A 14,918-nucleotide genomic window follows, 5' to 3' on the forward strand; every position below is an offset into this window, starting at 1 on the left:
GTGTCTTGTAAACTATACACTCAAGCTAAAGTGAATCACAAGCTTAAGAACATGCGTAACACCTATGATTGCGACAACAAAATTTCAATCAAATACACCATACAAGCATTACAAATAGTCAACAAGCAATTGGAAACCCTAGAAGTTCTTATTTAGGTCCATTTTGGACTAGAACTTCCTTATTGGGCCTAATGGACCAATAAACTTCCAATTTGACTATCTTGGGTTTATAACTCTTAAATGGGCTCTAATTGGACCCACATCTATTTGTTTCAACATTTTGGGCTATATTGGGCCTAGAATGAAATAAATTCAAAATTTTGAACCATGATTAACCTAAACTAGCCCAACAAAGTGTAAGAATCATATTATAATTTTTTTTAGGTTAAAACTCACCCAACTTAATATACACATGGGCTTGTGGGCATTAAAGCCCAAATTTCCCCTTTTTCCTTCCAAAAATCTCGGCCCAAGGCCCAAACCCAAGGATAAGATGAGAGTTAACTTTGTCTTGCCACTTCATTATTGCCTTTTGGATATCCATGCAACTCATCCCATATCTCCATGCATAGCACTTCAAAGGTCACCTCCTCTCCTCTCTCTTCTTGCTCTCGGCCGAACACAACACACACACACACTCACAAAAATCCATTTCATTCTCTCTAAGTCTTGAAGGACATCTCCTTCCTCCTTCTTCAAAAGTTTCGAGAATCAAGAGCTTTTCAAGGAGGTTTTTCCCACAAACACATCATCTAAGGTAAGTTGATGACTAATCCATGATCTAGCTACTTCATTTCATCAAAAATCTCTTCTAAATCTATTCCAACTTGTGATCATGCACCTTAGAAGTCACTAAACTCGAGATCTACCAAGGAGACTTGCTAGGATCGAAATGTTCTTCTTTTCTCTCTTCAAAACCAAAACTACAACTCAAGGTGAGCTTCATACCCCCTATTTTCTGTTTTCATGAGTTTTTTTTTTTTTTTTTGGGGGGGGGGGGGGGGGGGGGGGGAATACAAGTGAAAGTGTAGATCTATATGTGTTTTGTATGCTTTGTATGATTTCCATGCTTATATGTGTGCTTTTGTGAGTTATAATGTTGGATTTAGCCATAAAACTCCTCAAAACCGAGATTTACCTTATGTTAAATGATTTTAGCCTCTACTATATTTCTACATACTAAGTGTCTCTAGAAAATTAGCTAAGTGGTTTAGTAATAATTTCTTTGGACTAAAAACACAATTTTTGGACCTAAAATGTGAAAAATACAAAAATTAAGGGCCCAAATTGACAAATCACGAATTCTGATGGATGAACTGTGTCAAAACAGTTTCAATAAAACAATTTCTGGAAATATACTCATTTAGAGGATTAAAAACATAAATTTCAAGCTTAATGGGCTAAAAATGACATTTTTGGCCCAATGAGGCCCATTATGCGAAATTTTCTGTTTTGGAGGGCCAAAACTGTGTTTTTCTGTAAAACAGTGGACTATAAGTGATCCAAGTCCTTTTCAAAGGTTTAAAATGCTTTTTAAATTTAAAAGGGACTAAAGTTGCAAAATTTTACAATTTGGGCCAAAATTGTCAAACTTGCGAAAAAGAAGGGTTATAACCGAGAAAACTGAAATTTCATGGACTTTAAGCTGTTTTCTAGGAAAAATATGCTGGAAAATATTTATTTCAATAATTTTTGGTATTAAAATGTCAAGAAAATTGATTTAAGGACCAAACCGGAAAGTATTTAAATAAAGGGTTGAAAAAGTAAATTTTTACAAACAAGGAGGGGCTGAAAACAGAAAATTTTCAAGGCTAATTCAATACATGCAATTTGACCAAATGATGGTACCACGACTATCGACGAAATACAATACATTACAACACCAAAAGTCGTTGTTAAACGAATTGGTTCGGTCTCGAACCAATAAAAATCCGAAACTACTAACACGACGACACTATGACACTACGACATTACGATTCATAACTAATAACGTTTGGGAATTCAATATACATGCGAGTGTGCACAGACGTCTACGCACCATCTTTGGGCCCCAAAAGTGTAAAATCTTGTTTGTTGAGCCTAGCTAGCCCAATGACCTGATCTTAAGGCCCGAAGACCTCTATCTTACGAAGTGTTGGGTTTTACCGATCCGACATAACGTAAAAGGACTTTCAATGGCTTGTATACTACTGGTCCCCAAGGGTCCTTTGGTATTGCTAGTAGAGTCTACCTTTTCATGCGAGGCGGGTCTGGGACCCCTCGTACCTTTTTATCCCCAACCGGCTAATGGAGTCATCTAGGCCTTTGTGTCCTCGTTCTCTTCGGGTGTGGGACTACACGTAGTCAGGGCGGTTGGATAACGTGATTAGTACGGACGACGCCTACGGGATCGTTAGTATTGCTATAGACTAGTCGTTTGTGTAACGTCTGTTTGTAGCAAATAATCATGCTCAAAAATAATCCAACGTCGCCTGGTACTGATAATTCCACGCGTTGCAATTGTTTCAATGTACATTCATGTAATTCAAAAAATTAGGAAAACATCGGGTTTTCCTAGGGTATTTCAATACATACGGATTCGGAATGCACACAATTTTAAATGAACAATTTTTACAAGTATAGAAACAAACAAGCATACCTATGGATCTTCACACCTTTTTGACTATACTATTTTCAGAAAATATCGGATTTTCTGGTGGTTTTTCAAAACATTACAAACATTGGATTTTAAACATTACTTATGAACTCACCAACATTTCATATGTTGACGTTTTTCAAAATACTTGTATTCTCAGGTAACAGATAAAGTGAAGGATGAATTGTACTCTATGACGTTTTGCTGTGGTTTAATTTTGTATCGAACAGTTATTTTTGAGAAAGTAATGTTTTGGAACAATGTAATGGATGTAAACGCTACCAGTTGTATCATTCCAAATGTTGGTGATGTATAATGTTATGTTTCATGTATATTCATTGTGATGGTATTCAATTGAGTCACGACAGCCCCCGGACGTTTCCGCCGTCTGGTTCGGGGGTGTGACATAAAAAAAGGAAACAAATTGAGCAAAATTAGATCCAAGAGATTCTATCATCAAGTTTGAAACTTTTTACCTCCAGTAGGTGCATAAGGGGGACTAAATGCTAGATCCAAAGCCTTGAGTATAACACCACCATTTCAATTTTCTTCCTTCTAAGAGCTCCAAAAATGCACCAAAATGGCCCAAACAAGCTTCACAAGCACAAACACTCTTAGGGTTTTCGAGATAAGGAGGGAGGTTGAAGGTAAAAAGGTACTTGAGGCCATAAGTGACCTTAAATATGGTCCAAACCCTAAAATTTAGGTTTTCACCCAGACTGCACACGCCCTGCAGACGCTCAGTGTACGAAGGCGCTCCCAACTATGCCTTGCGTACGAGGATGTACGCCCGTCTTACTCCAAAAGTCTTCAATTTACAACATTGCCACCAGGGACTAAACTTGCAAAATAAACATAACTCAAGTGTTAAAACAAATACCTAAAATCTAGGTGTTACACTTTACATGTCAAATGACAACTCCTTCAAATCTTCCAAAACAAGACAAAAGAAGGCAAACTGGAGGTCAGCCAAGCTAGTCGAATACATATGTCAAACTCAGGGATTCGATATGAGAATCGATGAATCTGTAATCAATTCTTGGGTAAACCCAATGTGAAGACTCTTGGATATAGATTATGTTCCTCGTCTCACCTACTCTAAACCCACTGGAGCATACTGGGACATTCATATATATATATATATATATATATCTCTCTCTCTCCTAATGCTAAATACTTCCTAGTATTTATGTCATTTGACCAGAATATCCTAGATGATCAAAGAATGCTCATGGAGTTTGAAAGATTAAACTTGTTTCACAACAAGTATGGGAAAACGATAGAGGAAATCTGGTCATGTGACATACACGATACTATTAACACATTCAACCCAAGGTATTTCAAAGGAGAAACACATTATCAATGCACTCTTTTATGATTCGGTAAATTATACCATCGAACTCAAGCAGACTTCATGTACATGAATCCCAAACAATTTTTTTCTAATTACAAGGATCTTCCAACTCTAAGCTCAAAAATACCCTAAGATGGAAGATGCATATATCAAGGCTGCTGACTTCCTCAAAGTCGTTATATGTGACTTTGGAAAAAATGATGTTGAGATCCATTCAGTACTTGCAGAGAATATGAACTTCCCTCCAATTGAACACCTTAAATATATTACCAAAGGGATTCAAGACTTAAGCCTCGGAGAAACAAACTTCCCCAAGCTTGGTATTGTTTTCAGGCATTCCAAATATAGTGAAAAATTCTCCCCCCCCCCCCCCCCCCCCAGCCACTGATTTTCATCATTGCTCTCCTAAACACATGGAAGGAACTCTTTCAATGGCTCAAAAGTCCAAGGCACCACTAAAGAGGTGAAATTAGAAATCTCTAGAAGAATCAAATGGATTGTTGAACTTAGGAAGTTATGGTGACTCATTATTAAGTTTCTCAAAGTTAAGAAGTGAAAGTGATAGTTGCGAGGTCACTTAGGGGGGAAATTGTTGAAACATGAAAGTGACCCTCGACAACTATAAAGTGTGTTGAAGTACCAAAGACATGTTTTGATTATTGTGGTAGAACTTTGGTTGAGTATCTGATGCGAATATTGTGAATATCAACACTAAAGACTTGGAATACCGGAGCGAAGACTGTTGACCCAAAGTAAAGCATGTTTTGTCTTTTGTATGTCAAAATGTCAAAAAAGTAATGTTCACCTTTTCTGACATTGTGTGTTAGATGAGTTATGTCAGTCCAGGCGTGGCAATCATGGCCACCTGATTTAGATATATTTTGTTGTTTATCATGTACTCGGTTTTCTTATAAATAAATGACTATGATGATTGATCTAAACACACCACTTCCAGACTTTCATTGTATTAATCTTTATTGAATACAATTCTTCATTATGTCTTGCTTATGTTCTTAATCATTTATTAACTTGTGTTTGAATGCAAACATTGTTAAGATTCAACTAAGTATTATTAATAGCTTATGTTTATTGATTAATCTTGTTGCTATATATATATATATATATATATATATATATATATATATATATATATATATATATATATATATATATATATATATATATATACTTCTTTATTGTTGAGCTTATCATAAGATCCATTGAGATTGACTTATGTTTCCATAAATCAATCTTAAGTTCTTCTCTCAACATTCTCTCTCTCTCTCTCTCTCTATATATATATATATATATATATATATATATATATATATATATATATATATATATATATATATATATATATATATATATATATATATATATATAGATCATTATGCATATTTCTTTATTGTTGAGCTTATAATAAGATCCATTGAGATGAACTTACGTTTCCGTAAATCAATCTTAAGTTCTTCTCTCAACATTCTATTTAGCCGTTAGATGAACTAATTAGCAAAAGGTTTTTAGTCTAGTCGTAATGAGTGACTCTTTCAAATGAAATGTCATGGATTCAAGTCTCACTAGGAGACATAGATGCTATTTATGAATACGTTAGTTCGTTTCAAAATAAATAAATAAATAAATAAAATAATAATACAAAAACAAAGGTAATTAAGCTCAATGAAATTAGATTCTTTTAAATTTTATATTTGATTGATTTTATCATTTTTATGATGGTGGAATGAAATCATATTTTTGTTATATATATTTTTTGCAAATTATCAAATTTCCTCCATTACTAATATTAATAGACAAGATAAAAGTTTTTCATTATTGAAAGTATAAAATTATCTCATAATTTTATTCCATTATTGCACATCAAACTCATGAATTCTTTCTCATAATTTTATCCCGTTATTGTGCAACAAACTCATGATATAGTATAATTCTTTAAATTCCAATTCTTTCAACCGGTACTACACTTAAAAAATAGAGTAAATTACTGAAATCGTCCCTATGGTTTGGTCAAAATTGCATTTTTGGTCCTTAACTTTTATTTCTGACTCGGATTGTTCCTATGGTTTGATTTTATTGCGTTTTTCGTCCCTATGATTTAGTCAAAATTGCATGTTTGGTCCCTATTTTTATGTATGTAAGGGTCGAAAAACGCAACAAAATCAAACCACAGGGATCATCCGAGTGCAAAAGAAAAATTAGGGACCAATCATGCAATTTTAACCAAACCATAAGAACGATTTCAGTAATTTACTCTAAAAAATAAGTCTAATGCTTTCTTACTAATTTATTATGGGAAAGCCGTGATGATCAATTGAAGGCTGGCAACCTTGAATTCATTCTCTTCCATTCACTTTCATTCCCTTCTCTTCCACTAGAAAAATGTGAAATCGTCACTAAGTCATATGTTAGGTGTGTATCAACAAAAGGATCATTTCCTGTAGATGACAATTTCCGTGATAACGACTTTTCCATATTCTTTAGGTAACACTTTCCGACAATTTTTAAGGATTAAATACAACCATCATCGCTCCAATCATGCAAAATCCACAAAAATGTAAAAGATAAATATAATTACTCGTATCGTAGAGTGATTTATAAGAATGTTATAATCCTCAACATTTGCCTTCTTGATTACAATACAACCGAACATTGAACATTATAATTGGTATAAACTCCAACTCATACCACAATCAGAACTGGCTCTCCACTTGACCTAGGATATAGAATTTGATATTGATTCACACTTGAAAATATTCCCAGTAATTGTTCAACTCTCACTAGGAGAGATAGATGAGCATGTTAGTTTTTCGTTTAAAAAAATAAAATAAACTAATTAAACTCAATGAAATTTTATTATTTTATATTTGATTGATTTTATAGTGGAATGAAATCATATTTTTTTTTTCAAAAGATCAAATTTCCTTCATTACTAATATAAATAAACAAAATAACATTTTTTCATCATTATTGATAGTATAAAATTATTCAATTCTCATAACTTTATTCCATTGTTGAACATCAAACTCATGAATTTTTAAGGTTCTAATTCTTTCTCATAATTTTATTCCATTATTGTACGCGAAACTCATGATATAGTATAATTCTTCAAATCTCAGTTCTTTCAATCGGTATGATTCACATCAAAAGAATCACCAAACCTAATGCTTTTTTACAAATTCATTCTGGGAAAGCCTCGATGATCGATTGAAGGGTCGGAATCTTGATAATATTGTAACGATGAAACCCTCCTTCATTGAGTATTCTCTTCCATTCGCTTTCATTCCGTTCTCTTCCACCAGAAAAATGTGAAAACATCACTAAATCATATGTTAGGTGTGTATCAACAAAAACATCATCTCCTGTAGCATGATTAACAATCTCCGCGATAACCATTTTTCCAGATTCTTTGGGTATCGCTTTCCGACAATTCTTAAGGATTTTAATACAATCATCATCGCTCCAATCATGCAAAATCCACTAAAATGCAAAGATAAATATCATTACTCCTATCATTGAATGATATATAAGAATGCTATAATCAATGTATTTATAAAAATAGGTTGATATCTCTTACCATTATCCTTTTTTTTAGGAGGGACTAAGTTCTCTCTCTCTCTCTCTCTCTCTCTCTCTCTCTCTCTCTTATATATATATATATATATATATATATATATATATATATATATATATATATATATATATATATATATATATATATATATATATATATATATATATATATATTTCACAATTAATTTGTGGAGTTAATCTAATTATAATTTTAATAGAAGTTGTCATCAAAGAAACCAATATAACTTGAGGAACAACAAAGCTTACCTTCATGAAGATCGTTTCTGCAGGAGGAATGGCCTCAAACATGTCCCCACCAATATGTGTAACTCCATCATATCTTGGTGCCATCGAAATAACATGCGGCAAATCAAAGTTGATCCCTTTCAGATGTGGATATGCCTTCACAATCTCAGATATCGCCACCCCAGTTCCACCGCCAACATCTACAACGCTTCCTTTCGTCCCAAGAAATCCATTTTTGTAACTGGCCAAGATCGCATTTATTGTGATCTTAGCAGTGCATGCCATACCCTCGTTAAAAACCCTATTGAAATCCGAGTTACTCGACGAAAACTCAAACATTTCTTCACCATGGATCATCTTAAACGCCGTGCCACCTTCTGTGATCGACCGACTCAACACATGCAAAGGCAAAACCATAGATGGATCTGTTCGCATCATGACCATCGGTGCTAATGTCACATCAGCATCACGTAACAACCACTTGGAACAATGGTTCAGGGAGTAAACAGTTTCATTTTCTCCCTCTTCATCTCCGACATTTGGTTGGGACATTTCATGGAAAATCTTTCGATGAACCAAGAACCTCATTAGTCGTCGAAGCCCATCTAGGTTTATGCATGGAGAGGCTATACCATTGGCAATTTCAGACAACGTGATAGGGTGGCCATGGTTGTGAATTATGTCAGGGATACGAAGCTGAACACAACATCTTATAGCCATACCATCGAGAGCACCATATATGTAGCGCAATATCTGTGCCTGACCTGCCACCATTGAATCGGCGTTGCCACCTACTTCGTCTTGAGTGTTCATCGCTCAAGATTTTGAATACGATTATGGATATTGGAAACATACTTATAAACCAAAAAAGGCATAAATGAAGATCTGGAAATGGCCAGCTCCCCACCGATAATTCTCATGTGCGTGATAATAATTGTATATAGTATGACTAATTAACATATCAGCAGTGATTAAATAAATTGGGTACAGGTAAAAGCAAGCGGTAATCATGGCAGTGTTGGATAGTATCATATATATGGCATGTGATCCACGTTGAGAGTTGTGTTGATGAGTATTTCTAGAGATTTGATAACGTTAAAGAAATATTTGGAACGGCAAGAATGCATTAAAATAAAAAGCCAACATAGGGCTGGACAAAGAAATATTTAGCCAACTTCCAAGCCCTACATCCAATTTTTGAAGTTCTGGATAACGAGATTTGTACTGTAATTTCAAATCTATCAACAACGTAGTACTATTCCACCAAAGAATCACTGTTAGAAAATCTCAAAATACCTACAAAATTAACCTACAGTAATATTCCGTAATATTCCGTCTGAAAAAGAAAGAATTCCGACAGAAAGTGTTGCCCTAAATTACTGACGAGATTGTTACGGAATTCCATCACAATGCCAACAGAATGAAATGATTAATTTATTTAGTTTCCGTCACAAATCCGTCGCTAAACATTAAAAATAAAAAAGCAAAAAAGAAAAAACATGGAGGGAGGATTCAAACTCGATTTACTCGTGGAAACAACCAAAATACATACCAAACGGCCGGACATGTCACATTCGAAAATCACCCTCCACTCTTTATTTTATACACTATCGATTTTGCTTTTATTATTATTATTAATATTATTATTATTATAATTATCAACATCATCGTCATCATTATATCTTATTACTATATTTCATTATTACTATTATTATTATATCTTATTATTATAATTATTCTATTTTATTATAATAATTATTATCATTGTCATTATTATATCTTATTATTATATTTTATTATTATTATTATTATTATTATTATTATTATTGTTGTTGTTGTTTGGTTTCGTTTTTTCACATATGATTATTTATATTTTCCCAAATCTGTACTAAATTATTGAAATCATTTGTCAAAGTTGTAATGTTTAGTCATCAACTAGCACCCATGACAATCATTCCTTCCACTACTACCAACCACATATCTCAAACCACCATGGCAATCCTTCAACACTACCAACCTGTATATGTATATATATGTATGTATATGTGTATATGTATGTAAGTCTATGTATGATTATGGAAGTATGTGAATGTATTAATAGACATTACGATCTTAAATAATGAAATGTCTCTCTCTCTCTCTCTCTCTCTCTCTCTATATATATATATATATATATATATATATATATATATGTGTGTGTGTGTGTGTATAAATATGTATGTGTATGTGTGTATGTATGTGTACGTGTGTGGGGGTAAAAGTTTTGATTGTAATGTTAAAGTATGAAATGAGTAACAGTTCGAAAGGTGCAAATGGATCTACACATATAGATAGCAAGTATAACTTGTTCAAAGTATAGATAATCATGTATAATAGAGGTGCGAAAAAAAAAAACGAAGCGAAAAAGAACGACCATCGGTGCCCGAATGTCGAAAATAAAAAAAATCCAAAGGTGATCCATCGGAAATTACCAACGGAATATAGACGGAATGCCATTTCCATCGGTAATTTTCGACGGATTACTTACAGATTTTTTTATTATTTTCGACATTTTGGGCACCACACATCGTTTTTTTCGCACCTCTATTATACATGATTATCTATATATTTCCCAACTTATACTTGATACCTAGACGTTTATAGTGACATGCTCATTTTGATCCGTTACTCCTTTCACACTTTAAAATTCCAATCACATTGACATATGTAAATATACATACATACACAAACACATACACATACACATTTACACATACATTCATATATACCCATAGATACATAAAATCATAGACACACAAGGACACATACACATAGATTCACATACACACACATAAATACACACACATACATTCCTACATACATACATACATTTAAACATACACACATTGACCAACCTTTATGAATGTATGTGTCTATAGGTATATGTGAATGTATTTGTAATTGTGTATGTGTATGTATGTATATGTACATATGTGAATGTAATTGTAATGTTAAAGTGTGAAAGGAGTAACGGATCAAAATGAGCACACCACTATAAACATCTAGGTATCAGGCATAAGTTGTGTAAAGTATAGATATGTATAATAGAGATGCAAAAATACGAAGTGACAAAAAGGACGTTCGTTGCCCAAATTGTCGAAAATAAAAATAATCCGTCGAGTAGAAATTACCAATGGAATAGTGAGGGAAGAGTGAGTTCGTTGGTAATCCGTAGGTAATTTTCGACTGAATAACTGCGTTTCTTAGATCAAGTCGACGAGTTGGTAGCCCCAAACTTATCGAGTAGAGATTGCTTGAGTCGCGGGTTTTAAGAAACCTACTCGACGAGTTGGTAGTCTCAACTCGACGAGTAGGCTGACAGATGTGAAACCCTAATCTCGGGGTTTTGCACCAACTCTAGGGTTTTCAGCCTCCATTTTCCAAACCTTCAGTTCCGAAACCCTAATTCCATTGTGACTATTTGTGAGCCATTCTAAGTGTTTTAGTGGGTGCTTTAAAGCCATTGGAAGAAGGAAAAGCTTGAGGACACAAGAAGAAGTTTGTATATCTGGAATCCTAGCTTTAACCTCGACATTTTGCTGGTACTAAGTCTGAACCTTTCCTTGTAATTGTTTAGATCTTCTTTTGGTGCTATTTTGATTGATTTGGATCCAAGTTTCATGTTCCTTGGGAGTTGGACACCCCAAATGAGTTTATACTTCAGATTTAAGGTGTAGAAGGGTTTCCATGGCATAAAGGTGCCAACTTTATGGCCATGGAAGTCCGATGCAGTTTGTAGACCATATTTTGGTCTTTTTAAGCCCTATTAGGTTATGCATGCGAGTCAATATGAGAGCTTTACATGAGCAAACTATCCCTAGGGTCTAGATCCTTGGTTTGAGGCATAAGTTTCGCTTAGAAATGAATGAATGCGTTAAGACTTGAAGAACTCGACGAGTTGCCTATCCAACTCGGCTTGGGTTTTTCCCAGTTTGATGAACACTGAAGAACTCGACGAGTTTACCAGATGTGTCCTGATTCTACGATAGCGAAGGACTCGACGATTTGGATCGAGAAATCATAATCCTATGATGTATAGCAACTCGCCGAGTTGAAGAGTAACTCGACGAGTTATGTCAACTTGGAACGTTGACTTTCACCTTAGTGTTAACTTTGACTTTGACTTGGACTGAGTATGGCATGGTTATTATGTTCACGAGTTTTAAGTAGAGCCATTTGTAGAGCAGAGATGTTCAGTTTTACATCCGACATTGAGGTGAGTTTCCTCTTGTGTGAACGGGTCTAAGGAACCAATGTCGGCCTGTATATATGTTTATGATTGTAGGTTTCCAGACTATAGTCTGATGCCGAGAATTACCCGATGTAGGTTTATAAGCTTTCCGGATCCCAATCCGATGTCAGGCGATGCCCGAGGAATGTTTGTATGCTTGATGTCTTCATGATTCTTGCATGTGCTTATATGTGTATATTACCATCTTTCAGTCCGATGCCGGGTGGTAGCCGATGAATGTTTATATCTTTCTTGATCCCAATCTGATGTCGGGTAGGGCTCGAAAAAGTGTCTGTATGATTGTATTATGTGTTTATTATATGTGTATCTGTTGATATGTTCATATGTATACCGAGCTTTGTTTGATGCCGGGCAGGGCCTGATGTCGGACATTATCCGATGTCGGGTGGGGCCTGATGCCGAAAGTAATCTAATGCCAAGCGGGGCCTAATGAAGGGCGGGGTCCCACGGTATGTGTTATGTGTATAGTATGTGGTAGTATGAGGAACTCACTAAGCTTCGTGCTTACGGTTTATAGTTTTGGTTTCAGGTACTTCTGTTAGCAAGGGGAAGATCTCAGGATAAATGCATTGCACACACCATGATATTTTAGCCTAGGATGATTACTCTGATATTTTTGATATTTGTTTTACATGATACACTGATTATGATGTTTTGGATATTTGACTTATATTTTGATGAAATAATTGGTACCTATGGTTTTGTAATAATTAAAAACGAAATTTTTGGGTTCGGTTTTATGGGTGTTCCAACGTTTCTTTTACATTTGATTTTTTTTAAGTTACAGAAACTCTAATTTTTTTTTGAACAACTCAATTTCAGTTCCAAAAAACCCCATATAAAAACCATAAATACTTACGACATTTTTTAAACGATTAATAAAAGAGATTTCCTAAAGGTAATAATTAAAGAAAATAAAAAGCATGAGTTCCTTCATCCCTAGGTTTTACAAGATTCACTCGTTGACTATGGTTATATATATATATATATATATATATATATATATATATATATATATATATATATATATATATATATATATATATATATATATATATATATTTGAACATGACTTTTTACAGCTGATGTTAGAGTTCTAACCCAATTAGATCAACTTATTACAAGCTGAACATCATGAGTTCAATTCTTCAGAATGTAGTGTCATTTATGGCTTTGTTAATATGCTTCGGGCTTATTTCGTGCTGCATATTTTGTGACAAAGAAGTTCGTGATCGCTCGAATTTTTTGATTTCCAGTTTTCAAGCATTAAGGTACATACCCATTTATATTTACGATGTTTAGTTATACGATTACTATTATTTCAAAATAATTCATATTGCATATATCTTGCTTTGCATGTATCAACATTCTGAAATTCTTTGGAGCAACAACAATATTGTGCGGAACTTCTCTTCCAGTCTAGCGGGTTAAGGGAATTCTCTATAGATTCCTATTTGAAATTCAGTACTTTTCATGGCTGGCCCAAAGGACTGGAGTTGTTTTCCTTTCATTTGTGTGCTGCAGTTGTATGGATTACATACTCATTGGCCAACTAAATGCACTTCGGTCTTCAGTAAAGTACATTCCCATGGTGTAACATCCTAGATTTCAGGTATATTCGAATCCTTTCCTTGATATTTCATTTGTGACATTTTGGTCCTTGGAGTTTTTTGGAGTTATCCCTAAGAGCCCTAGTGGCATTTTGGTAATTTATAGGGCAGGAGATGTACGTTGCGCGTACATGTGGGTACGCTTAGCATACTAGGGCGCGCCCTAGTACGCTGGGTGTACAAATATGTACGTTGAGCTTACTAGTATCTGAGTGAAACCCTAAAATTTAGTGTTTGAGGAGTATTTAACCATCATTATGGACCAAGTGTCCATCTACTTTCATCCTCCAAGTCCTTCAATTGTTATTGCAAAACCCTACCCCCCCCCCCCCTTGAGTGAGAATGAGAGTCTTATGTGTGTTTTTGTTGTGTTAGATTCAAAGGAAGTGCATCAAGAATCTTACGAACATGAAGAATGGCTTAGATCTAGGGTTTTGGCTTCCTTATTCATCATCCAAAGGTATAAAGCTCAAACCTTTATGGTTGCTTTGATAGATCTCATGTTGGGTTCTTATTTGTTTCTTTCTTGGTCCCAAGTGCTACATATTGAACATCGCATATTCTGGATGATTTGATTCATCCCTTCATACCTTTAGATGGATCCTTAATCATAAAACCGAAGTCCCAATGGCTAGAAGTGTCTCATGCATTTGGTAGATAGGTCTTAATGGACTAAGATCATGTATTAAGAACTTTTGGATGTCTAAAGTGATAATGTTGGAAACTCTATGACTCTAATGTGCATTTGGACCATGGATCTGAAGTATGGGCTTAAGTACTTAAGGCATTAAGCACTTATTAGAGTTTAAACTCTACGAGGGTATGACCCACATTGACTGAAGTACGCCCAACGTACGCAGTCAATGCCCTCATTTTCAGTCAATGAAAGGCTCGCGTACCCCCCTTGTAACTTCGGGGTACGCCTAGCATATGTCTTATGTTGGGCTTTTGCGAGTTGGGCATCAGATATGGGCCATTTTTGGTCCAGTTTGAGCTTGGTCCCTTAATGGACTTTATAAGTGGAAGTATTTTGGGCCAGTTAAGGGAATTAGAGCTTAGGATGAGGTCTGTTACATAATTGGGCCCATATTGGAAAATTAGGCCAATTATGGGCCTTGTATAATTGGACCTTTTAGATCAAGGTTGGATTTGGGCTTTGGCCTAGTTAAAGAAGTGTTATTAGATAATTATGAA

General features: G+C 34.7%; 1 protein-coding gene across 1 annotated transcript; it reads right to left on the bottom strand.

Moving 5' to 3' along the window:
• Positions 1–7,004: 7,004 nt before the first annotated feature.
• LOC145011424 (desmethylxanthohumol 6'-O-methyltransferase-like) lies at positions 7,005–8,703 on the bottom strand. The gene is made up of 2 exons (XM_078970141.1): positions 7,845–8,703; positions 7,005–7,484 (listed from the first exon to the last, which is right to left on the bottom strand). The coding sequence occupies exons 1-2, from the start codon at positions 8,634–8,636 to the stop codon at positions 7,185–7,187; spliced, it is 1,092 nt and encodes a 363-aa protein (XP_078826267.1). The 5' UTR covers positions 8,637–8,703; the 3' UTR covers positions 7,005–7,184.
• Between the last annotated feature and the right edge of the window lie 6,215 nt (positions 8,704–14,918).

Source organism: Lactuca saligna, chromosome 8 (assembly GCF_052625555.1).
Source record: "Lactuca saligna cultivar CGN05327 chromosome 8, ASM5262555v1, whole genome shotgun sequence".
NCBI classification, from domain to species: Eukaryota; Viridiplantae; Streptophyta; class Magnoliopsida; order Asterales; family Asteraceae; genus Lactuca; species Lactuca saligna.

What these genes read in the sequence shown, in the direction of transcription:
- LOC145011424 (XM_078970141.1), bottom strand. Translation starts at nt 8,636, where the DNA reads ATGAACACTCAAGACGAAGTAGGTGGCAACGCCGATTCAATGGTGGCA. An exon ending in CAGAAACGATCTTCATGAAG is followed by an intron (nt 7,485 to 7,844) that starts GTAAGCTTTGTT and finishes TTTGCATTTTAG; the next exon opens with TGGATTTTGCATGATTGGAG.